This window comes from Polypterus senegalus, chromosome 16 (assembly GCF_016835505.1).
Source record: "Polypterus senegalus isolate Bchr_013 chromosome 16, ASM1683550v1, whole genome shotgun sequence".
NCBI lineage: Eukaryota > Metazoa > Chordata > Cladistia > Polypteriformes > Polypteridae > Polypterus > Polypterus senegalus.
In genome coordinates this window covers 97392042-97419537 of record NC_053169.1, presented here as the reverse complement: position 1 = coordinate 97419537, position 27496 = coordinate 97392042, and the positions used below count along the sequence as shown (strand labels likewise).

Sequence of the window (27496 nt, the reverse complement as noted above, 5' to 3'; positions counted from 1 at the left end):
CCACCTCCAGGCCTGGCTCCAGAGGGGCCCGTGACCAGCGTCGGGCAAGGGAAAACGTTGTCCAGTTTTTATTTTTCATTGGAGGTTTATTGAACCGCTCTTTGTCTCATCCCTCACCCAGGACCAGTTTGCCTTGGGTGGCCCTACCAGGGGCATAAAGCCCCGGACAACATAGCTCCTAGGATCATTGGGACACGCAAACCCCTCCACCACGATAAGGTGACGGTTCAAGGAGGAGACAATTTCCCCTCGGGGGTTAATATAGTATATCAAATGAAAAGTAAAAGGAGGACATAAAAGTTTTCAGGGTTTCCTGTGAAAAATATCATTTTATAGGAATTATGCAACATACCTGAAAGAAACAATGCAGACAGTGATTGGCCAGGCAATGACCAATGAAGTCCTCGGGTCGATGAAGATGCCACAGATCTCGTCGTCACACGAATCGATCCACAAGTCACACAGATTTATTTTGTGCTTCAGTCTGAAACTCATGTTGGATCTGGGAAGAAGAACAAGACATGGAGACGAGTTAACCATCCATCCATCATCCAACCTAATTGCAGTGGTCTGCTGGAGCCAATCCCAACCAACAAGGCAAGAAACAAACCCCAGGCAGGGCGCCAGCCCACCACAGGGCACGTGCACACACACACACGGGACAATTTTGAATTGCCAGTGCACCAAACCTGCATGTCTTTAGACTGTAGGAGGAAACCCACGCAGACACGGGGAGAACATGCAAACTCCACACAGGGAGGACCCGGGAAGTGAACCCAGGTCTCCTAACTGCGAGGCAGCAGCGTAACGCCACGAGTTAACCAATTCATTGTTAATATATTTGATGAAATGTAATTTGTGTTGTATTATGGTTTGTTACTTCTGTTAACTAGCATGCTTTAGTGATAGTGTATGGTTTCTAACTGAATTGAGCTGTGAGGGGGGAGTTCCCCAAAAGCATCACAGTATTAAGAATATTCTCATCTCCATCTTAGGGCAAATCGTGAATTTGTGAGTGTTGGAACCAAAGTGGCACTTTACTACTACAACAACAGCAACATTTATTCCTATAGCACATTTTCTTGCAAATGACGTAGGTCAAAGTGCTTTACAAGATGAAGAAAGAAAAGTTTATAAAAAATTAAAATTTAAAAATAAAGTAAGGATGGCAGAAAACAAAACACAAAACAAAAACAAAATCTGCAGGGGTTCCAAGGCCACAAGACCACCCAGCTCCCTACTTTAAACCCTTCATAATTGATGTCCTCCCCGGCCTACTCTTAAACTGGCAAAATCCCATGACAGCCTTAGAGACGGGCAGTTGGTTGCTAGAAAGAGTAAATTTAATTAATCTCAAACCAATTAATAATTATATGTTTTATTCAAGGTGGCACAGTGGTATTGCTGCTGCCTCGCAGTAAGGAGGCCTGGGTTTGCTTCCCGGGTCCTCCCTGTGTAGAGTTTGCATGTTCTTCCCATGTCTTCCTCCGAGGATTCCCGTTTCCTCCCACAGTCCAAAGACATGCAGGTTAGGTGCATTGGTGATCCTAAATTGTCCCGTGTGTGTGCTTGGTGTGTGTGTGTGTGCCCTGCAGTGGGCTGGCGCCCTGCCCAGGGTTTGTTTCCTGCCTTGCGCCCTGTGTTGGCTGGGATTGGCTCCAGCAGACCCACCTGACCCTGTAGTTAGGATATAGTGGGTTAGATAATTAATGGATGGATTGACATTCTTTTCTTTCTGTTTTATTACCGCTTGCTTTTTGTCTCTGTGAGGGAGTGTGTGTGAGTCGGGCCAAGGCTGGGTGCATTCCTGGGGTCCCCACCAAAAATATAAATAAATCCCCGACTGAATCTTACCTGGGAGTTTTAGTCCGCTACAATCTGATGATTGAAAAAAAACATCTGCAGTTGCCTGCCTGAATGACTATCAGCCTACAGAGTCAACCTTTGTGGTGATGAAGCATCTGGAGGAACTGCTCATGATCCACGTTAACCATAACATTCTTGCTACCCTGGATCTGCTGCAGTTTCAGTTACAGTTTGCATGCCAGCATAGTAGACCTGTGGATGATGACATCTCCCTCTCCCTGCACACTACTCTGGGATCTTAGGAAAGGAGGAACACCTGCAGTATGTCAGGATGCTGGTCCTGAACTATTGCTTTGCCTTCAACACCATTGGGGCCTCCTGCCTGGTGCTCAAGTTCAGAGACCTTAGTCTGAGTATCTCCATCGGCAGCTGGGTGTTTGACTTTCTGAAATATCTCCATGTCACACACGTGCGAGTTGGAGGTAGTCAAAGAGCCTAAAGGTGAATGAAATCTCGCGAGACAAGGGACTGTCACGTGGTGCTTACCTAAATCTCTTCTTACCCACAGAAAACTGGAAGAAAGATAAACATATTCATTTCCGGCTTCAAAATGGCCGCAATGACGTCACGTCCGCTTACACTCCGATGACGTCACTTCCGGTTCCACGATCCATTGCTTTGGTCTGCTCCTGATGACGATGCTTCCATGTTCCTGCCTCCAATCATCACTTCCTGCCAACCATTTCCTTTCCCATGATACCTTCTGCTATATAAACGCCGTTTTGTTACCATTGATTCATTCATTCTGTACTGTAAAGTCATTTTGAATCGCTTTATTTTGCAATTGTCTGGGAGACAATATATGGGGACAATCCCCAAACCTTTTTCTTTTTTTGTGGAAGCTTTATTCTTCTCACACTCCACCATGTTGTTCACCAACATTGGCGTTCTGCAAGGCTGCTGCTTCATCCCACGGCTATACACTACAATCCATTCACCTATGACTGTGTAGCAAAGCTTGAGGGAAACGGCATCAACAAGTTCATTGACGACACCTCTGTGACTGAGCTCATCAGTGACAATGGTAAGGCTGCCTACAGGAGGAAGGATAAAAAGCTCTGACTATATGGTGCCATGACAACAACCTCTCCCTGAATGTCAACAGAACATAGGAGGACATTGCTGACTTCAGAGGAACCAAATGCAGTCACTCTCTACTCAACATCGTCAGCTCCCCTGTACCAGACAGTTAGCACCTTCAGGTTCCTGGGTGTCCAGGTCCTCGACTGCCTTTTGTGGTCAGCCAAGACCACCTGCATACAAAAAAAGGTTCAGCAAAGTCTCTTTTTTACTTTCTCGTATATCAAGTTTAGAGAGAGTATAGTGATCATGAAAAAAATTTGACTTTGAGGTTCTGACGAATCTTGACGCTTTAGACATCCCTGAGTCAAAAAATGACATTGTTTTAAAACGATGTCTCTGTGTGTCTGAATCTGTAAACACGACAACACTGAAACGCAATGAGACAGATGGAAGAAATTTGGCTTGTGGTTGTTATACCAAAATAATTGTAGATCTGTATTAACTTTTGGGCCAAATTCATCCAACGGGAGATGTACTTTACCGGAACACATGCTTGATTCTTATTTTATTCACGCAGCTGCAGAGTTCGATTTATTCAAGTTTACTTTTATAATAATTGTTCAATATATTACTAACTACCTGTCTCCCGCGGCTCCGCCAGCATAGTAGTAAAACAGGACAAACTTTAAAAATCAATAAACAAAACAGGTATCGCTAGCTAAGTGGATGCAAGGTACAGTCCAAAATGCAGAGGTACAGTAATTCGAACGGAGGATGGCGTGTGAGTGAGGAGAGCCAACGATGCCTTTTCCAGCACGATGGAGCACCGGGCCATAAGACAAAAGTGGCTCGGGGAACAAAACATCTAAATTTTGGGTCCACTATCAGGAAATTCCCCAGACCTTAATCCCATTGAGAACTTGTGGTCAATCCTCAGGAGGCAGGTGGGCATCAGTCAGGATTGGGCCCAGAAGTTGATGGACAGACAGCCTGCCAGGGCGAATTGCAGAGGTCTTGAAAAAGAAGGAAGGGCCAACACTGCAAATCTGGACTCTTTGCATGAACTTCATGTCTTTGTCTATAAAAGTCTTTGAAACTTCTGAACTGCTTGTGATTCTACTTCAGTCTACCAGAGAAACATCTGACAGAAAGATCTAGAAACACTGAAGCAGCAAACTTAGATAGATAGATAGATAGATAGATAGATAGATAGATAGATAGATAGATAGATAGATAGATAGATAGATAGATAGATAGATAGATAGATAGATAGATATTGTAGCTGGCAGGATTAGATAGATAGATAGATAGATAGATAGATAGATAGATAGATAGATAGATAGATAGATAGATAGATAGATAGATAGATAGATAGATACTTTATTAATCCCCAAGGGGAAATTCACATACTATATTATCTACTTGTATTATTTATCTTCTTCTTCTTCTTCTTCTTCTTCTTCTTCTTCTTCTTCTTATTATTATTATTATTATTAAAGTGTGTTATCATAACCTGTGTGTCTTTTTCCTACTCTTGCCCGCGCCTGTATGTACAAATAGCATGAACAACAAGGTTCACTGGTCCCTAAAGCCTCCTTCACACTTCCATGTTTACCTGTGTTCTTTCCTGCAGTTGTGTCTCCTAACTTATCTGGACCAGAGCATCACTGAGCTCCTGGACAGTCTGAGGTGCAACCTGGTGGCGTCAGATGGACTGAAACATCATGTCCCACCCAGAGGTGTTCTATTGGACTGAGGTCAGGCGAGTGAGCGTGGGGGCCAGTAAATGGTATCAATTCCTTCATCTTCTCGCAACATAAGACCGGCCATTGTCGTGCACAAGGAGGAACCCAGGAGCCACTGCACCAGCATAGGGTCTGATATTGGCTCCAACGATTTCATCCCGATATCTAATGGCAGTCAAGGTGCCATTGTCTAACCTGTAGAGGTCTGTGAGTCTCTCCATGGATATGCCTCCCCAGACCATCACTGACCCACCACCAAACCGGTCATGCTGAACAATGTTACAGGTGGCATAACGTTCTCCACGGCTTCTCCAGACCCTTTCACATCTGTCACATGGGCTCAGAGTGAACCTGTCTCATCTGTGAAAAGCACAGGGTGCCTGCCAGTGGTGGACCTGCCAATTCTGGTGTTCTATGGCAAATGCCGATCGAGCTCCACGGTACCCACTAGAGGACGTCGGGCCCTCAGACCACCCTCATGAAGTCAGTTTTTGATTGTTTGGTCAGAGACATTCACACCAGTGGCCAGCTTGCTGGAGGTCATTTTGTAGGCTCAGGCAGTGCTCATCCTATTCCTCTTTGCCCAAAGGAGCAGATACCGGTGGGTCCTACTTATGGGTTTAGGACCTTCTACGAGGAGCCCTGGAGCTGGACCAGCTCTCCTAGTGTAACTGCCTGTCTGTCTCCTGGAATCTCCTCCATGCCCTTGAGACTGTGCTGGGAGACACAGCAAACCTTCTGGCAATGGCATGTGGCATTGATGTGCCATTCTGGAGAAGCTCGACTACCTGTGCCACCTCTGTAGGGTCTGGGTATGGCCTCATGCTACCAGTAGTGACGCTGACCATAGCCAAATGCAAAACGAGTGACAAAACAGATGAGGAGGGAAAAATGTCAGTGGCCTCCACCTGTTAAACCATTCATTTCTGTTTTGGGGGTCATTTCAGTGTCCCCCCCCCAGTGCACCAAAACAGCTAAAACTGATGAGCAAGTCCCTACTTAACTGAGCAGATCAATAACCCAGAAGTGTCATTGACTTGATGCTATACTCAGATAACAAAGGGTTCCTTTCATTTTTTTGAGCAGTATATAATCCACACCACACCCGTAAAGTCAATTCTTTTTACGCCAATCATTCACATCACCATAGGAGAGTGCTTGCCCTTGCTACTTTAACTTTGCTATATTTTCTTTGAGAGCTCCTCAACTTTAACCGTACCCCCTATTTCTCTCCTTCCTGATCTTGCCAAGCTTTTGTTACTCCACATGTCCATCTCCACATCCTCCAGTTTCCTTTTACGCAGCTTTTTAACTCTGCAGGATTTCTGATCGACACAACGACGCAGGGCTGACCGCTCACTGTGTTACACGTTTTACCCTTCACTCTCGCACTGATGCCTCGGTAACACATATCACTCCTGATACCTTTCTCCAATTTCTCTTTATTTTTCTTCTCAATTAATCTTAGACACTGAACGGGGTTTTCCCCAGGACTCCAATCCTTTATCTGTGTGTGTAATTGTGATCTTTCGACAATACGTTCTAAGAAACAAAAACTTAAGTACAATGACAGGAATGGTAGATAAGTTGGTCCGATCCATCGATCGAGTTATGACTGTCCGTTGAGCCCCTATTTGAATTTATGACTAAGACAAATCCTCGGGTAATTTTCGGAGCTAAATTTAGATCATGTCTACGTATTTTTAAAACATGCAGTGCAGCTTTTCACCCCGATTTCCTGAAAAATCACTTTTACTGATATAAATAGAGCTGCTTTCAGTTGACCCAAGAGCTAAATGACAATGGGGCTTTTCCCTTGAATTTCTGGGAACTGTGATTGTCTCAATGATGAGATCCGGCAAAGCAACGGTAGTACAAGTTATGCTCAATGTTTTCATAGTGTTTTGTGTCGCCTGGGGGTTTTTTCTATTGTTCACTTGTAATGGCCGTTAACAAACCAAACATAATAATAATAAAAATAAGGTGTAGGATTTGTACTTTCCTCTACAGAATGACTTTCACACCAGCGCTTCATGGTGGCCTCACATGACTAATGCCGTGTTGTTGTTGGATGGCCCACACATGTGCATGTAGGAGGAATGTAAAATGTCAAGGCTGCAGCTCAACGCGACGTTAGACTTCATTGTGGGAAGAAGTTATATTCGTCCACACATCTGTTCATTTTATCTACCTGGTGTTTTTTGATTGCATAACAGGTTCTCCATTGACCATTGATTGTAAGCCAGGAACAAACTCTGGACGGGATGACATGGAAAATCCTCCGCATTCACTCCCACTTTGGGTGGAGTGGTGGATCCGAGGCTTAGGATCTCCACTTCTGGTTCAAATCCCATAAACACCAGAAGTGATTCTACTCTGTTAGGCCTCTGAGCAAGACCCTCGACCTGCAATTGCTCAATCCTTGCTACGACATTAATCTGCAACCAACCCTGCAAGGAGGTCGTCCAAGTTACAGGGAAAACTTGTGGCACTCCAGCCACTGTAAAAAAAACAAACCATCCCACTGTTTAGTGTGGTGATGAGGCTGAACTCGGACCCCAATCTGGGTGGTTTGCCATGTGGTGGGGTGCGGCAGAGTGTTCCCAAACCTCCTCACTCACACTTTGATCGATTAAGCCAGGATTAGGATGTTGGAGGAAACTGGAAAACGGTGAATTCAGAAAGTATTTGGGCCTCTGTCACTTTCTACACATTTAAAAATCAATTACTTTACCGGTCAATCTCTCCACACTCAATAGTCCAAAATGATGAATTGAACATGTTTTTTTAGAAAGGTGTGCAAATGTATTCAAAATCAAAAACTGACATCTCTCATAAATGTCCATTGTTCAGACCCTTTGCTCTAGCACACCATATTCTGCTCTGGTGCCTCCTGTTTGCTTTACTTATCTGTGAGATGTTTCTAGAACTTGATTAGGGTCCACCAACATGAAATGATTAGACATCATGTGTACCTGTGTATAGAAGGTCCCACAATTCACACTGCATGTCACAAAGTCCAAGGAGCGCTGTGTAGACCTTCTTGATCAAAATATGGTAAGGCATCGATTAGGGCAAGAGGATCAAACCATCTGTAATGTTTTGAGAGTCCCCAGAAGCACACTGGCCTCAATAATTGTAAAAATGGAAGAAGTCTGGAACCACCAGAACTCTTCCTAGAGATGGCTGTCCAGGAAAACCAAGTAACTGGTCAAGAAGGGTCAGACAGATAAACGGGAACCTCAAGAGTCACACTAACAGAGCTTCAGATTCCTCTGCTGAGGTAGGAGAACCTGACAGAATATGGCCATCTCAACAGCATTCCATCCATCAGGTGTTTCATGGTAGAGTGGCTAGATGGAAGTAAAAGGCACATGACATCCAACTTGGTCTCTGGGAGCATGAGGAAAACAGATTCTCTGGTCCAATTAGGCAAATGCTGAGCTCTATGGGCAGATCTCCAAGCACGATGTCTACTCATCAACATTCTTAATACCAGCCCTACAGTGAAACATGGTGATAGCAGATCAAGGAAGACTACAAAAACTTGTCTACAGTACTGAAGGTTCCCAAGAGCGCAGTGATCTCCATAATTCTTAGATCTGCTGTCTCTCCCAAACTGAAAAATGCCTTAGTTACCAAGAACTCGATTGTCACTCTGGTTGAGGTCCAAAGAAACTTTGTGGAGATGGGAGAAACTTTCATAAGAACAACCACCACTACAACACTCCACTTATATGGGCTTTATGGCAGAGTGTCTAGATGACACATGAAAGCCTGCTTGAAGTTTGCAAAAAGGCACCTTAAGGACCCTGAGACTATGAGAAATGAGATGATCTTGTCTGAAGAAACCAAGGTGGAACTGTTTGACCTCAGTTCTAATCATCACATCTGAAGGAAGCCAAGCACCTCTCGCCAGTTTAGAAGCACAGTTGTGGTGGCATCATTCTGTGGGGTTGTTTTTCACCTGGCTGAGGTTCACAGAACCTATGTGGACATGAAAGAAGCTTCCAGAAGAACAACTGTTAACTGCAACACTCCACTGATGTGGTCTTCATGACAGAGTTCTCAGCAGAAGTCACATGGAAGTCCTGCAACAGGGCACTTAAAGGACTCAGAGTGCGAGATATAACATTTTTTTGGTCTGATGAATCCAAAATGAATGTCATATCTGGAGGAAACCAGGTGTCACTCGTTATCTGTGCAATACCATTCCAGTGGTGGAGCAAGGTGATGGCAGCATCAGGCTGTGGGGTTGTTTTTTTTTTTTTTAGCCTAGGTCAAGGATAAGGTGAACAGAGAAAAATATGGAGATATCCTTAATGAAAACCTTCTCCAGAGCACTCTGGACCTCAAACTGGACCTCAACAGGGTAATGGTCCTAAGGACAAAGCAAAGACATCACAGGGGCAGCTTAGGGGCAACTCTGGGAATGTTTTCGAGCGGCTCAGACTTAAACTGAATCAACGATATCAGGAAAAACCTGGAAGCAGATGTCTACTGATGGACTCCATTAGATTTGACAGAACTTGAGAGCATTTGCAGAGATGAGTGGCAGAAAATACCAAAATCCTGGTGTATGAAGCTTGTTGCGTCAAACACAAGAAAAATTCTGGTTATAAGTAGTAAGTAAAAGGTCTGAATGCTTGTATTAATGTGATAGGTCAGGTCAGGTCAGGACAGGTTGGGGAGCAGGCACTGGTACAGCATGTTGCCGCACCCACCACATGACAGTACAGCTCAGGATCCTGGTTGGCAACCCCCCAGCGAGACACAAGTTTCAGTCCCACTTTCTGGAAATGACCATCTATCTGACACAGCCAGGTGTTACGTGGGCATCCCCTTGGTCTGGTTCAGTCACTCTAACTAACCCTAACCCTGACCCTAACCCTCAACAATGAGGATCCTGTGAGCAAATTCAGGATAAAACCTGGATGTGTTATTTTTCTCTGCTGGTTTAGGAATGCCTGGAAATTCACTACTGAAGATCTGGAGTCATCAGCTTGGGACAGAGAAGTCTGGGCTGACCTGCATGATCTGCTGCCACTGTGTCACCAGTTCACTGTATGCAGCTCACAGCAGGTCATTCTAAAGTCACCAGTTAACCTGACTGGCATGTCTTTGAAATATGTCAGGAGAAAATCTATGCTAATGCAGAGGAAGAATTGGAAAACTATACTTTGGAATTGAACCCAGGTCTTCACAGCTGTGAGGAAAGATCTCAAATGATTGTGCTGACTGTGTCTTATCAGAAAGCCATGAAAGTCCACCAGAATTCCAATTAAAGTGAAATAGTGTCAGAGTGAGATTTGCTGAACGGATATTAAATATGGAGCCTTTAGCAGACACAGCGGGGGAAATGAAAGAGGCGACAGTGTGCTCTTGTGTGTGTCCTATAAAAAACTCAAACCATCTTTCCACGCATCTTCCTACAGCATTTCGCTCTTCCGGTTGGCCTGGAGGCAGCTTTCAGTCAAACCCGCCCACCCCAGGCAGCCTACAGAGCTGTGACAGGAGGCCAAGTGGAAAGGAAGTCGCACTTGTATTGAGACTGCCGCTCTTTGATGTCTTCTGCACAAAGCGTGATGGTACAGTGGCCTGTGGAGAGAGGAAATTCCACTAGACGCGGCATGTGTGGGGGTCCGACTGTAGTAGGTCACCTCTGACGAAAGCACCAAAAACAAACAGGCTACATGATTGACAAATGTGGTACATTAATAACATGATTACTCAAATTTTTAGAATGTGATCTGACAGCAGGGGGAAAGGAGACCACTAAAGTAAAGATGGCAGTGGCAGCCTGGTAGATGGACCGTTCCTTGATACATTAAACATTCTCTGGTATAGTGACGGTGGAGCCGGAACTTACATTGCAGCCACAGGTACAAAGCCTGACCTCCTTGTACACCAGTGCATCACATTCACCAGCACACCCACATGCACTAACTGGGGCGAAGCCAGAGACGCCAATGAAACTGACAAGCAGGAAATCAGAGTGCCTGGCGCACAAAAAAGAACCGGTGGTCTGCACAGCAAAGTTCCACTGGTTCATGTCTGAAAAAAAAGAAGGGCTTATCTGTGTTACTGTAGTGCCTTTAGTATCTATTGATGGATCTGCCCTTGGATATCAACCCACCATGCCATCCATCACAAGTGCCATTCATGTATGTCTCACTACCCATTTCATGATTCTTTTAAGAAAAAAAATCTATCTATCTATCTATCTATCTATCTATCTATCTATCTATCTATCTATCTATCTATCTATCTATCTATCTATCTATCTATCTATCTATCTATCTATCTATCTATCTATCTATCTATCTATCTATCTATCTATCTATCTGTCTAATCCTGTCTACTATGCTGTCTATGCATATCTACCTATGCAGACCTATAAATACCTGGGAATGCAGATGGATGATAAATTGGACTGGACTGCCAATACTGATGCTCTGTGCAAGAGAGGACAGAGCCGACTATACTTCATTAGAGGGCTGGCGTCCTTCAACATCTGCAATAAGATGCTGCAGATGTTCTATCAGATGGTTGTGGCAAGCGCCCTCTTTTATGTGGTGGTGTGCTGGGGAGGCAGCATAAAGAAGAAGGACGTCTCACGTCTGGACAAACTGGTGAGGAAGGCAGGCTCTATTGTAGGCACGGAGCTGGACAGTTTGACATCCGTGGCAGAGTGACGGGCGCTGAGCAGACTCCTGTCAATCATGGAGAATCCACTGCATCCACTGAACAGGATCATCTCCAGACAGAGGAGCAGCTTCAGCGACAGACTGCTGTCACCGTCCTGCTCCACTGACAGACTGAGGAGACCCCACACTATGCGACTCTTCAATTCCACCCGGGGGGTTAACATTATTCAAAGTTATTGTCTGTCTGTTATACCTTCATTGTTATTACTCTTTAATTTAATATTGTTCTTTATCAGTATGCTGCTGCTGAATTTCTATCTATCTATCTATCTATCTATCTATCTATCTATCTATCTATCTATCTATCTATCTATCTATCTATCTATCTATCTATCTAACATTTTTACTTCCTTATATAGCTCTCATTTACTGTATATAGTGCCTTTCATATCTATCTGCTTAAAGTCTATCTATTTCATAGATCCATCAAGGCCGTCTTCACAAGGAGCTAACAGCAGTACCAACATACGACTCTAATAATTTCCAGAACGCAAGTCCAAGTCAGCACAGCACGGTGGCAGGCAGCTCAGGTTGAGCAGAAGAGGCATGAAGATGGGAGGCACACCCCTTTGTTTTGCACCACAATCCATTACAAAATCTTTGGTGTTGTTTTTTAATTTTATTTTTTTTTTCTGCTTCCTGTTGTTGCACAAATCCATCAGATACCACAGTTTACTTCTTAACTGCTTTTGCGCTGACCTGAGTTAAAACAGTAGTGATCCGTATTCCACCCTAACTGTTGTTTTGAGTGCCACACGTGACCCTAGAAATCCCCAGTGCTGCCAAACATGAAACATCACTTTGAGTCAGCTGCTGTTTGGGCTCCTGGACTACAGCTGTAGGACTTCCCCTCATGTTTTCATACATGTTCCTCTTAACACCAGCAGCAAGGTCCAATTCGGGGAGCTTTACGTTTGGCTTTCTGCACTGTGGTACAAACAGCCTGAACATTAATAAAATAAAGAAGCTGTGAATGACAGCAGCACTCCCTTCCTCTCATCCTATCCACACCTACAGTTCATGCCACAAAAGCCATCATTTTTACAGCCTGTCTCCATTACTAGCTGCACTATCTTTATTACCCTGTCATCTTCAAGGATAAGCTTGTATTAAGATTTAAGTCATTTCTAATCTCAACTTTATTCCATCCAGTGACTTCTCATTGGGACAACACAGTGGTCATCCTCATGAATTCACCGTCCTGGCCTGGCTAAAGTTAGTGTGTAGTTTTCATGTTCTCCCTTAATGTGTGTGGACCACCGGCTTTTCCTCTGGCGTCCTATGTGTGTTATTTTAATTGGTGAATCAAAATGGAACAGCTTAAGAGTCGGTGTGCCATGCGATGGTCTGGCACCCCGTGCAGGATCGATTCCTGCAAAGCACCAACATGGGCTAAGGGATTGACATTAATGAAGAGGGGTTCAGCGTGTCGTGTTATGTTTTGTTTGCACTTCTCAGTAGAGTTGTGATTTGGCAAGATGCTTCTCTCCCGCTGCACTGTTTGCCCACTCGATGCTCTGCAGACTGTGTAATGTAATGTGCCATGAAGCTGCAAATGGACAGCTTTCTGCATCTGTGGTATACGGACGGCAGCCATGAGACGTGTCATTTGACGTACTGTTAACAGGGCCTGCAGTAAGAAGTGAGACCCCTTCACTTTGTAGACATTCTTGCTGTGTCGCTGCCTTAGGCTAAAATTGTTTCAATTCATTTTTTTGCTTCATCAAGCAACGTTCAATATGCCACAATGACAAAGCAAAAACAGAATTTTAAGTCAGCTCAGCTCAGGTTGGGGAGCATGCACTGGTACAGTGTATTGTCACACCACACCCTCCACATGGCGAACCAGCTCGATCCTGGTTGGTGACCCTCCCAGGGCAGATACGTGGTCTAGACCCACCATTCAGAAATGACCCTCTATCTACCACAGCCAGGTGTTACGTGGGCATCCCCTTGGCTTGGTCCTCAACAATGAGAGTCCTCAACAATGAGGATCACCCTCGGGTAAACACGCCACATGGCTGTACTGCCGTAACTGATGCTCCATCACAATGCAGGTCATGTGCCTCATTTGGGACTCCGTGAGCAACACAAAGTCAAACCAGCAGGACCCAAGGGCTCTCTGGAGAGACAGAGCATTGAAGGGGTCCAGTGTTCATCTCAGGTCACTGGATAGCGTCCATGTCTCCCAAACAGAAAGTACCAGAACTCTAAAGAGTTGGACCTTCGTTCTTTTGCGGAGACATCAGGAGCACCACACACCCCTTTCCAGCGACTTCATGACCCTCCATGTTCTCCCAATCTGCCTAATGACTTCATAAGAAGAGTCACCAGAGTCATGTAAAGTAAGTAAACCTCTCAACGACGAGGTTGACATTCTCTCCGCAGACAGACACATTGCTGATGGCCGTGCCCAAGAGGTCATTAAATAAACAAATCTGAAATTTCCCATCAGACCCTTTACTTAGTCCTTAGCTGAAGCCCCTTTGGCAGCAGTTCCAACCTGGGGTCTTCTTGGCTCTGGTGTGACAAGCGTTCCCACACCTGGATTTGACAATTTTCTGCCATTCTTCTCTCCATATCCTCTCCAGCTCTGTCAGGTTGGATGGGTAATTTCAGGTTTCACAGTTGGATTCACCGAGTTGTCCTGTTAGAAAGGGACCCTGCCGCCCCATCTGTGGTCCCAAGTGCTCCAGAGCAGGTTTTCGTTAAAGATACCTCTGTCCTTTGCTCCATTTAGCTCTTCCTCGATCTTGGCATGATGCTGCCATTACTGTACCATGCTTCACCGTTGGAATGGTGGACCCAGGTTTCCTCGAGACATGGCATCAGTCTTGGATTCATCAGCTTTCCTTTAACCATGGCCAGTCTCTGAATACCTGGCTCTGAAAAAATTAGCTGCACCTTGGTGCAAAATTTCTCATTTGGGACAAATAGGTGCAAATATGTGCTCTGGGACAGATGGAAAATCCGAGATGTTGAGTCGAAAATACCATGTGAACGCTCGACAGATCCGGACAATTTGGCCAAAACCTACGTGAATTGTCTGAGTTGTGATGTAATGCTGACCTCTCACCTTAGTCAGAACATTTAAAATGAAACATATAATCTGGTCGACCCAAAATGCCATTTTGTGATCTCAATTCATTTGGAGCAAAATTATACATATTCAGTACGCTCGTGTTGCTCTTTCTTTCCACCAACAAATGCAACTGATTTTTAATTGAAATTTGTTTTGAAGACTAAATAACAAATCAACAGCAGACTTGCATTTTTCTGAGTAATCCGACCCGGCTAGCACAGATGGGGTAGTGACATCCCCATTTAATATGGCTGCTACAGCTCTGTGATGTCAAGCTGGCCTTTCAAAGCTTCATGAAGCACTGAGAAATAAAAAAAAAAACTTGGTGACACAGTAAATTTTCAGGGCAAGATTTGCCAAATAAGGAGAACCTTGGTGAATTTCGTCAATCAGCCCTCATGAAGAGCTCAGATCAGACTGAATTCGGGCCTGTCCTGTCATGGATGCCATTTTTTTTTCTGCTGGCATGAATTCTTCTCCCCATATCTCTGCATTTGAGTATCTGTTTGAATTTAGAATTCATACCGCGGCTGACTTTCCTTTTTAGAGACCATTTCAACTCGAGACTTGGCCAGTGGACCACAGATAGAGGTGGGTGTTTTCACTTCTCTTGAGCTTTGGTCTGTAGGGACTTTTTTAAAAGTAACATATTTTGTCATTCTGTGCTCCTCCAACACACACACACTATTCTTCCTGCCCACCATTAGAGTAAGTCACAGACCACTGGACGACTACACACTTTAACTGAAAAGGCTTGGCAGAAGCATTTGACTCATAGCCGGGAAGAAAAAGTAAAGATAGAATCAAACAAACTACTTTTAGTTAATCTTGAAATTCTCATTTACTTCAGGTGATCTCTGAAGTTTAGGACATCAACAGAGCACTTCCCACCTGATCTTACTAAAAGTCCATCATTAAAGAATTCTTGTCAAAACCCCATCTACAATATGGCTTCTGCCATTGCCCAGGGTTGACAGCAGCATTACCCCCTTCATGTGACATTATACCCCTGCTCCACAAGTGCTTCACCTGGACAGCACTGTGAGGATGATGCTTTTTGATGTCTCCAGTGCCTTCAAAACCATCCAGTCATTCCTGTTAAGGGGCCAACTCAGAGATATGCAGGCGGATGAGCCTGTGGTGTCCTGGGTGATGGACTGCAATTTGTGAGACTCAAGGACAGAGTGAACAACACTGGAGCACCAGAAGGAACAGGCCTGACAGCTTATCACTTCAATCTGTATACCTCAGACTAGAAATACAACAGCAGGTCAGGTCACTGGCAGAAACTCTCAGATGATTCTGCACTTATGAGAGTGTATTGATAAGGGGGGTGAGACAGAGGAGAGCAGTCAGGGGAGAACTCTGATAATGTTCTGCAAAACCTTGGAACTGCTTATTGACTTTCCACGCACCAAAGAGTCTCTACACGCAGTCACTGTTCAAAGAGTGAATGTATAGTTGGTGCACTCCTACAGGTACTTGGGGGTCCACATTAGTGACCAGCTGTACTGGCCTCATAGCACTGAGGAAGAACAGAAGAAAGGGCCGAGTAGACTCATTTTTATATTAGGAGATTGCATTCCTTTAATATGTAAGTGACATCCTTCACATCTTCAGCAACTCTGTGATAGCCAGTGTGGTGGGCTGGGCTGGTGACATCATTTCAAGAGAGGCCCACTGAACAAAACTAAGTACCATTACAAACAATGCTGTGCATCCTCTCTCTGACACAACAACACTGAGGACTTTCCACCAGGGAATTATTCAGCAGAAGTGAGTCTAGAAGTGCAACCTGTGGTCCTTTATACCAACAGCAGTAGGCCTGTACAGCCACTTACTGGTAATGTAAAATCAGAAGTCTATCTGTCTGTTAATTTAATAAGCTTCTTTAAAAATTACGATATAATCCTGCCAACTAAGCTATCTATCTATCTATCTATCTATCTATCTATCTATCTATCTATCTATCTATCTATCTATCTATCTATCTATCTATCTATCTATCTATCTATCTATTCTCTTATATAGTGCCTTCCATATCTATCTATCTATCTATCTATCTATCTATCTATCTATCTATCTATCTATCTATCTATCTATCTATTATATAGTGCCTTTCATATCTATCTATTTATCTATCTATCTATCTATCTATCTATCTATTATATAGTGCCTTTCATATCTATCTGTTTATTATATAGTGCCTTCCATATCTATCTATCTATCTATCTATCTATCTATCTATCTATCTATCTATCTATCTATCTATCTATCTATCTATCTATCTATCTATTATATAGTACCTTTCATATCTATCTATCTCTTTATTATATAGTGCCTTTCATATCTATCACACTATCTATCTTTTATTTTAACAAGTTTCTGTAAACAGCCAAATTTCCACCTTTAGGTAAGTAAAGTTCTCTCTATTGTCATTTATTGCCAGTTTATTCCACCTCAGTCATTTCCGCAGGACAACAAGTCATTTTGCGGTGGCACAGTGGTCATTGTGCAGGCCCCACAGCTCCTGAGACCTGAATTCAATGACCAACTCAGTTAATGTGTGTGTGGAGTTTGTAAGTTCTTTCCTTGTCTGTCTTGGCTTTGAAAACTGGTAGTCGCATGTTGTTCCACATCTCAAAAATGTGCAAGTCAAGATAAATGTTGACTCTGACTCTGTCTGATGTGATTGAGTATGGCTGTGATACTATGGAGCTGTGCCCCCCATTCAGAAACCAGGCCTCCCACATACACCTTTGTTAGCTCTATATTAATCGAGATTGCTAACTTCAACCCTAACCTGACATCAATTGTGAATAAATTGACCTTAGAAGTGTTGTCAATGAAGCGAGTTGTGGTAAACTTCAAGGGGGAACTCCCCCGGGACTCGCCGCAGGTGACCATGTGCTCCTCATTACCTTAAGGTTCTGTTCCTAAATGAGGGATAAGGCCACCTCAAGAGACTAACCAGTGGATCGATTCAGTGGTAGCAGCATTGCGTGTGCTGAACAAGACTGTGGTGTCGAAGAGGTAGCAAAACTTTCGATTTACTGGTCAATCTACCTCCCCATCTTCAGTTGTGGTCACAAACTGTGAAGCAGCTGCCCTAAGGCTCAAGCACTGTTAGCCTCAACTTCTCTAGATGTATTTACTTACTTCAGCTTGGCGATAACAAGTACATCGCTGAACAGGAACAAGTGCTTCTCTTTCGTTTTTAAGCCCTCGGTGAGCTGCACACAAGCATCGGCAATCAGTTCAGCATCCTCGTTTGTCAGGCCCAAAACGAAAGGACTCTGGTCAGCAGAAACGGGGCACGGCGGGCTCTCTCTGCAAGTAAAACAGACAGAGGAAATGCAGTTTACAAATTAGGAAGGTCATTCCATTTAATATGAGATTCAAATACTCTGAATACAGAATGAGGAGTCTCCAGGCTCGGATGATATCCCTTCTATGAACAGAGCACTTCTTTTTTTCATTTCTTAGCCCAGAGGCTTCACAACTGTCTTTAATTCTGCAACATTTATCATGTAGTGTTTGCTTAAAATTAAGCAAAATAATTATATTGGAAGAGCTTTCGTTTCAGGAAATATAATATGAAGAAGTACTCAATCAGGACATGGGGTCTCATTTATAAAACTCTGAATGGATTTGAGCGTGAAACATGTACAGTAAAAAATGAAGAAAAATGTGTTAACCAAAAAACTGAAATTTCCACATTTGTACAGAGTTTACTGTCATAAATCACAATCATCTTGTAAATGTATGCACATGAACACACCTTGGACCCCACCTGATTGCAACCCTCAAAGAACTAAATATGAAGCTGTGCTACCTGTCAAAGACATGTTGAAATCTAAATAATCATGAATGCAGTGAACCACCCATTGGAATGTATTTTGTAGTAAATATAGTAATAAAAGGCATTGCATTCATCATTATGGCAGATGGTGCATCACAAAAATTTGTGGTAATAAAATGCATTACTTAAAACAGTTGTGATGCACCATCTGTTGGAATGACAAATGCAATGTAGATATCTCTGTCAAATGTCATTTGGTATGACATTTGTAAAAGCAATTTCAATGTTAGTGACACACCATCTGTTAGAATGATAAATGCCATGTGTTTTATTGTAAATGTTTGTGATGTCCCATCTGTTGGCATGACAAATGCAATGCATATGTGTCTGTTATATGCCATTTGGTATGGGATTCAAAAAAGCAGTATTAATGTTTGTGATGCGCCATCTGTTGGAATGACAAATGCAATGTATATGTATCTGTTTTATGCCATTTGGTGTGGTATTCAAAAAAGCAGTGTTAATGTTTCTGATGCGCCATCTGTTGGAATGACAAATCTAATTCATATGCTTCAGTTATATGCCATTTGGAGTGTGATTTGTAAAAGCAGTGTTAATGTTTGTGATGCGTCATCTGTTGAAATGACAAATGCAATGTATATGCTTCAGTTATATGTCATTTGGTGTGAGATTCGTAAAAGCAGTGTTAATGTTTGTGATGTGCCATGCGTTGGAATGACTAATGTAATGTATATGTATCTGTTTTATGCCATTTGGTGTGGTATTCAAAAAAGCAATGTTAATGTTTGTGATGCGCCATCTGTTGAAATGACAAATGCAATTCATATGCTTCAGTTATATGCCATTTGATTTGGGGTTTGTAAAAGCAGTATGTCATGCATGCTCATCAGTGAATCACTCTCTGGGCTCATCTAAGGTATGAACTATCACAGAATTATTATTATTATTTTTATTAATTACAGAAATTGCCAAAGTTAAGACTGATTGCTTCACATCAGTTCTTCTTCTAACATTGTACACATTCCCTTCAATGTCTAAGTAAAAGTGGACCTCTGCAAAGTGGTCTAAATTTTTTAGAAATGTACAACAAATAACAATTGACTGCATTAATTGTTCACCCCCTTTAATAAGTCACACAGTCCCAGAATTAGTTCAATGGAGAATGACAGGAAATCATCCAGTTCGGGATTATTATGCAGATGGGGTTGCATTTTGAGATATTGACCACAGAACATGTTAGCAATCATTTAAAAGAAACGAGCAGCAAAAGAAGATCCGACTGCAAAAAGAGCCCACCCATCTGCGTATTATGTGACATGATACCAAACCCACAGGCATTTGTACAGCACTGTGCTGATCTCCTGCTTTTGATCTGAAAAATACAAATCACTTCCGTCTCTTGAACCTGCTCGCCTCTTTTATCACACAGGATCAAAATGTACTTCCCTTCAGAGAAACGACACTGATTTAATTACACTTTCGGTTGTGGGAGGTCTTGGACCATTAATGAAGGAACAAAGAAAGAATCAGCTCGGTTATAAATTAAATTAACGGTTTGGAAATAATTTGGGATCTTTGCCAAGAAAACAAATCGAAGATACCCAGAATAATATAAGAAAAATCTAGAATAGAAGAGTCATTTTAAAGCAGCTGCGCTTTGCGCAGGCGCGCAGAAACTGATTGATTGGCCGCTGCCAGCGCAACTTCAAGTTCACAGCCTCACCGCGTGACGCGTCTGTCGTCTGATGCGTGGAACATTTCAAAGCGGCCGGTGACCTGGCCTTGCGTTCTTTCTTTTGTCTTCTCAAAGGAGGCTGTCTGTCCTTTAACTAAAGAGGGGAGCTAATGCTGGACGACCGACAACGTCACTGCTCGTTTGCCGTGTATTGCCGTGTGTATTGAAGCGGCAGGTCCCGTTTGAATACACGCTGAGACCGTTTCACTTGCATGACGATCAAACCGATTTTCTCGGAAACCTGGGCTCACCTTATTCTCTCATGTGCAAGTCGGTGACCCACACATCACAAGATAGATGTATATACAGGTATATAGAAAGGCAGTGTGGCTCAGGACATCACACCCTGAGGTTGTGAGTTCAAATCCCCACCACTGACACTGTGGGACTCTAAGCAGGACACTTCAACCTGCATCTGCTCCAACTGGAAAATGAAAAAAAATAATGTAACCAAGTGTTGTAAGTCAATTTGGAAAAAACATTTTCAGCCAAATGAATAAATTTAAATCTACTCTCTATATATAAAACTAGAAAAATACCCACGCTTCACAGCGGCGAAGTACTGCCTTAAAATTTTTATTAAGAAGAAAAGTAAACCTTTTAAAACTGAGGGAAAATATACCAATAATTATTTGTTAAGGATCTCCTTGTATGCCACGTTGTCTGTTCGGCCCTCCGGTTGTAATATGACCAAGCTGTGCACTGAGCTTACTCTTGAGCATGTAACGTACAGTCGGCCATGTGAACAGTAATCTTGTCTCAAATCTCACAGCTTGGATTACTGCTGTCATAATCGGTTTGAGTTTCATGGTTTGTTTCAATGACGACAGTATTTGTAGTACTTTTGTTGAAGTGACATTCGGCATCTGTCAAGCGTTGTAAGCACACAACCAGTTTCATTGATAACTTCACATCCAGCTTTTGAGAGTTGAAACATTCATAAACATCAAAGTGTCCACTACTGAAATTGTCACCTGTCAGTCTAAGATGTTTAAGAGGCATTGGCGGTTGTCTAAAGGTGTAAAATATTTGGCCATTTCAGTACACTTGAAAGCGACAACCGAACAATTCACCGTCAGCCATCAACTCACATGCAGATCCACAGGTGAAGGGCTTAAGCATTTCACTCTTCTAGTGCTCCTGTGTAGTCTAATTATCTCCTGTACCGTCATCAGTCCACACCTTGAACCTGTGCCAGTCATTCAATACATAAGACACAATGGATATCAAGAGTGAGCCTGATATGGCCGTGCAATATGTAACACAGAGAATGGAAAAGAGAATAGAAAAGGCAGGTGCCACTCGGTAAGTGACAGTTCTTTGATCGATGGTGATCACCTCGATAGACATGTTAATGGCGGTACGGTTGGAACGATAAAGGAAATGGGTACCTGAACAATGTAAAGTAAGTCTAAAATACCTACACAATAACTATAATCGTAATAAATGAACAATAAAACAACGGAGAAGCAGTGGATTAAATAAAAAGGCTGTAGTTATCAGCACGGAGACTTGAATCCCGTGGTGAAGCAAGAAAGGGAATGAAGAGACTGGAGCGACGGACGGCGTTATATAGGCAGACAGCCAACAACGTGGGAGGTGTTGGGATGTGGGACCCAACACCACCTCACACGGTGACCGAGCTGCAGGCTATGGACGTATATATGTACGTAAGTAGGATTCAGTTAGCGTTGGGAACCCGCGTATCAAATTTCTTGAAGATGGGCCCATAAGTAACAAAGACTGTTGAAAAGTTCAATATGGCGGTCGACAGTGGCATCATACCACCGAAATAAGTACGTACATTGGTTTCGGTTACTGCAGGGAAGCCACCTACCGAATTTCGTGAAGATGGGGCCATAAATAAAGTTTAACATGGCGGACTTTATCGATCGTTATGACCATTACGCATAGAATTTCGAAATGAAACCTGCTTAACTTTTGTAAGTAAGCTGTAAGGAATAAGCCTGCCAAATTACAGCCTTCTGCCTACATGGGAAGTTGGAGAATTAGTGATGAGTGAGTGAGTCAGTCAGTGAGGGCTTTGCCTTTTATTAGTATAGATCCTGAGCCTAAAAGTGGAACGATTTTATGTGACGTTTTCTGTCACGCTTTAAATCAGACTTACTGTATCTTAAAACCAACATATACATGTTTGATATCATCCATCCATCCATTATCCAACCTGCTATATCCTAACTACAGGGTCACAGGGATCTGCCGGAGCCAATCCCAGAGTGCAAGGCAGGAACAAACCCCGGGCAGGGTGCCATCCCACCGCTGGGTACGCACACACACAAGGGACAATTTAGGACCACCAATGCACCCAACCTGCATGTCTTTGGACTGGGAGGAGGAAACCCATGCAGACACGGGGAGAACTCCACGCAGGGAGAACCTGGGAAGCGAACCTGGGTCTCCTAACTGTGAGGCAGCAGCACTACCCACTGCACCACCATGCTGCCCTGTAACAGAATAATTGTTTAAATTCCATCCATCCATTATCCATCCCACTATATCCTAACTACAGGGTCACAGGGGTCTGCTGGAGCCAATCCCAGCCAACACAGGGCACAAGACAGGAAACAAACCCTGGGCAGGTCACAAGCCCACCGCAGTGTTTGGTATCACTCTTTTTATTATTTATCAAACTTTAATGTGATGTTGTTAGATTTTCAAATTCTTATCCCATTTTTAAATTATAAACTGAAAGATCAAGAAAGTCGTGGTTTTTAACATCAAGAAAGTTTTAGTTTTTATTTTCGATCGAGTTAACTTTCTTTCACAGGAACAAACTATTTAAAAAAAAAAAATATATATATACTGTATATCTATTCATAACACCAATGTTTGTATTTAGGTGATTTAGTTAGCTTGAGTTTTTTTGTTTTTTCTGTCCCCCCTGGCCATTGAACCTTACTCTTATTCGATGTTAATGTTGATTTATTTTTTATAATTATGTCTTTCATTTTTCTATTCTTTAATATGTAAAGCACTTTGAGCTACTGTTTGTATGAAAATGTGCTATAGAAATAAATGTTGTTGTTGTTGTTGTTGAAGGTCGAGGTGTCGAAGGCGCCAGCCCACCCAGTTATATATAAAAAGGGTAAATTTTATTTCGAGAAGGTCTAGTGAAGTAGACCTTTGAAAGATATGACAGATACCTACTGAGAAACATGACCATTACCACACAGTCTAAATCAAAACAGATAAAAAAAAAAATGTCCTCGTTCCAAAAGACATCTGGCACATCTTGACCACAAATGCATTCAGAGTTGCATTTAGAAGAAAATAAAATCATGCCTGCTGATGCCCGAGCCCATCGGTTTTTCCCCACACCTCAGTGATACTCCCACTCTCAGAACTATTGACCTTTCTGACTAAAGCGATCACATGCAAATTTGACAAGGAGGCTCAAGTGTTTATGGAAGCAAAAAAAATATCAATATTTATTAAAAGAAAGCTGAAGTTAATAAGTATTGTAAAAAAAAAATAATGTGGCCAAAAAAGGGGAGCTAATTGAGCAAACCCCTAAACCCGTAGTCGGGTCAGATTTATTTCAAAACACGCAGACCTACGTACGGAAGCCGAAAGAGGACATGCAATATCGTTATTTTTATTAAAATTGTTTCTTCGAGATAACAGACTCATTTTATCGACATGTCGAGAAAACGAGAATTTGTTTTATTGAGATAACGGACTAATTGTATCGCGATCTCGAGAAAACAAAACTTAACCTTTACTCCTGGCATCAGGCTCGCTTAGTTTGCAACGCCTATACAGCTAAAGCCTTGCTAAGTGTCTTCTTAAATGACGGCCACTAACGTTATTTTCTAAACTAAGGCATGAACTACTGAAGCCAGGAGAGGATAGTGAAATATCGTTGTTTTTTTTTAATTGTCTCCTCAAGATAACGGACTAATTTTATCGTGATCTCAAGAAAACGAAACTTAAGCTTTGCTCCTGGCATCAGGCTCGCTTAGATTGTGACGCCGATACAGCAGAAGCCTTGCTAACCTACTTTCTTCTTAAATGACGGACACTAACGCTATCATTTTCTAAACTAAGGCATAAACATATTTCAGCCACGTCAGTCCTTTATTGAACAAAAATGTGACGCGCTGATCAATACAGTTCTGCTCTTCTGCCATTTCAAACAGGAAGTGGCTTCAATAAGCTCAAAACTGAACGTTAGATACAATTATTTCATAATTTCCAGAAAACAAGGTCTTTTGTTTTGTTGAGTTCTCGATAAAATTAGTCCGTTATCTCAAGGAAACAAAAAAATATAACGATATTGCACGTCATTTCTCGGCTTCCGTAATTTACGAAGACGCTTAGCAAAGCTTCAGCTGTATAGGCGTCGCAATCTAAGCGATCCTGATGCCAGGAGCAAAGGTTAAGTTTCGTTTTCTTGAGATCGCAATAAAATTAGTTTGTTATCTCGAGGAGACAATTAAAAAATAAATAAATAAAGTTATTGCACGTCCTCTCTCGGCTTCCGTACTTTGCTCCTGGCATCAGGCTCGCTTAGATTGCGACGCCTATACAGCTGAAGCCTTGCTAACCGTCTTCTTAAATGACGGCCACTATCGTTATTTTCTAAACTAAGGCATAAACTACTGAAGCCAAGAGAGCACGTGCAATATCGTTATTTTTTTTAAATTGTCTCCTCAAGATAACGGACTAATTTTATCGAGATCTCGAGAAAACAAAAATGTGTTTTCTTGAGGTAACAGAAATAATTGTATCGCGATCTTAAGAAAACGAAATTTGCTCCTGGCATCAGGCTCGCTTAGTTTGCAATGCCTATACAGCTGAATCCTTGCTAACCGTCTTTCTTCTTAAATGACGGACACTAACGTTATTATTTTCTGAACTAAGGCATAAACACATTTCAGCCTGCACCAGCCCTTGATTGAAGAAACATGTGACGCGCTGATCAATACAGTTCTGCTCTTCTGCCATTCCAAAACAAAGTTTGTTTTCTTGAGACAATTTTATCGAGATCTCGATAAAACAAAATATCTTGATTTCCCGAAATTATGAAATAATTGTATCTAATGTTCTGCGGTGGGCTGGCGCCCTGCCCGGGGTTTCTTCCTGCCTTGCGCCCTGTGTTGGCTGGGATTGGCACCATCAGACCCCCTTGACCCTGTGTTAGGATATAGTGGGTTGGATAATGACTGACTGACTGAATGTATCTAACGTTTAATGTTTAGCTTATTGAGGCTCCACGTCCTGTTTGAAATGGCAGAATAGCAGAACTCCATTGGTCAGCACGTCACAAGTTATTCACAAAATAAACTTTGTATGTGCAAGATGATTTACAGGAATGTCTCAACCTGATCACCACCACGTTCAACACACAAAGACCCAACGAGCAGCAGTACCGTTTAAAGGCCGGACACACATTTCGAAGGGGAATAGATGACACCACAGTCCGTATTCTGTCCTTCAGGTCACTGATATCACAAACTTTCCTTCTATACACACGTGCTTCTTCACCCTACCCCATAACCAGAAATCACAAGAGTGTGGAGGCCATGGCAATGGTCCACCATGACCTGGAAAGGTGTGGTTGAGATAACAACAATCCATTAGTGTTGGCAGAATTTTGACTCCCCCTGTACTTACGTACTGTGGCACCAAGAAGGCGTCACAAAGTTAGAATTTTACTTCACGGCCTACCTAGCATCTCTCTGCTTATGGTAGAGCGGACTCTTGTCTCCCTGAACATGTGACAAAAACAAAAGCAGAAAAGAAAAATCGTACGCTTGAACCAGTGACAGGCAAAATGTGATGGTGGTGCCAGCTTTCTTTCATTTATAAAGGACCTAAAATGAAACACATATTAAGGAAGAGAGACAATGCAGAACTCTGACGATGGACGCATCACAGGCGTCGTGTATCAGCGTTTCACATCAGCCAAACTACCAACAGCATCCAGCCTCATAAACCAAGCTTCTTGTTCTGTCTGTCAGATCAATTACCAATGTGAAATAATGGCTTAGGGAAGTAAAACTTTGTGATGCGTCACTTTCTTGCCATTCAAGAACCAAAGTCTGGACTAAATTTAGGCAGACCACAGACTGTCCTGAAAAAGAAAAGAGTCGCATCAAAGGATAATATCCTGTCACCTTCTGCGGTTCCTGTCAGTCGATTCCTAATTAGAACTTTAGAAAGGAGTGATGAGGAGGAGGAGGAGGAGGACGGGCCGTTTAGACCCGAGGAGTTCGTCTGTCCGCTTCATCTCAGTTGAGATCCAAAGGCCTCTAAAGTCCTGCTTGGTCATTCATCCCCTGTGTCTGTATATGTAAATTTCAAACATTCACATCTAATCTGCGCTTAACAAGTTTCCAACTGTGTCCCTGAGCTCTTGTGGCAGAATTTTTTTTATAGGGTCCACCGCATTAAAGTGGCGTGTGAAAGTATTGAGCCCCCTGGTGAATCATAATAATTTTCTGCATGACAAAAGATTTGTGCATTCAGTGTCATGAATGTGAACTCTTACGCTGTAACGATCCATCCATCCATTATCCAGCCCACTATATCCTAACTACAGGTTCACGGAGGTCTGCTGGAGCCAATCCCAGCCAACACAGGGCGCAAGGCAGGAAACAAACCCTGGGTAGGGCGCCATCCCACCGCTGGGCACACACACACAAAGCACAATTTAGGATCGCCAATGCACCTAACCTGCATGTCTTTGGACTGTGGGAGGAAACCCACGCAGACACACATGGGGAGAACATGCAACCTCCACGCAGGGAGGACCCGGGAAGCGAACCCAGATGGGTCTCCTAACTGTGAGGCAGCAGCGCTACCACTGCGCCACCGTGCTTCCCTGTAACAGAATAATTGTTTAAATCCCATCCATCTATTATCCAACTACAGGGTCACGGGGGTCTGCTGGAGCCAATCCCAGCCAACACAGGGCGCAAGGCAGGAAACAAACCCCAGGTAGGGCGCCAGCCCACCGCAGGGCACACACACCCACACACCAAGCACACACTGGGGACAATTTAGAATTGCCAATGCACCTAACCTGCATGTCTTTGGACTGTGGGAGGAAACCCACACAGACAGGGGGAGAACATGCAAACTCCACGCAGGGAGGACCTGGGAAGCAAACCCAGGTCTCCTTACTGCGAGGCAGCAGTGCCACCGTGCCACCCTGCGGGAGCAATACATTTCCAAAGTCCAAAGATATCTGTAAGTGAAGAAGCAAATCTCCCACGTTCTTGTTTGCCTAAGTATTCAAGCCTTCATACAATTGCACTGCAATAACAGCCTTCATTCTTTTGCGGTAAGTACGGACCGGTTCTGCACATTGTTCAGGAGGGATTCTTCCGCATTCACTCTCAAGACTTCCTATTTTTTACTTCCTATGTGTAATTCCTTAAATTTACTTGCATTCAATTTCATCTGCTACACATGTGACTAAGCCTGTACGGTATGATCTCCAAGATCCCTCTGGAATGATTTGGCTGATTCTCCATTATCTGCACTTCC

At 43.0% G+C, this 27496-nt stretch overlaps 1 protein-coding gene across 1 annotated transcript in view; it reads right to left on the bottom strand.

The window, feature by feature from the left end:
• Nucleotides 1-27496, bottom strand: part of LOC120516418 (rho GTPase-activating protein 20-like) — a 56369-nt gene that overhangs the window by 4412 nt on the left and 24461 nt on the right. The window contains exons 3-4 of the mRNA XM_039738065.1: nt 17583-17753; nt 353-502 (exon numbers count right to left, since the gene is read on the bottom strand). Of these exons, the coding sequence (XP_039593999.1) occupies nt 353-502; nt 17583-17753 (321 nt within the window). The remainder of the gene's footprint in view (nt 1-352; nt 503-17582; nt 17754-27496) is intronic.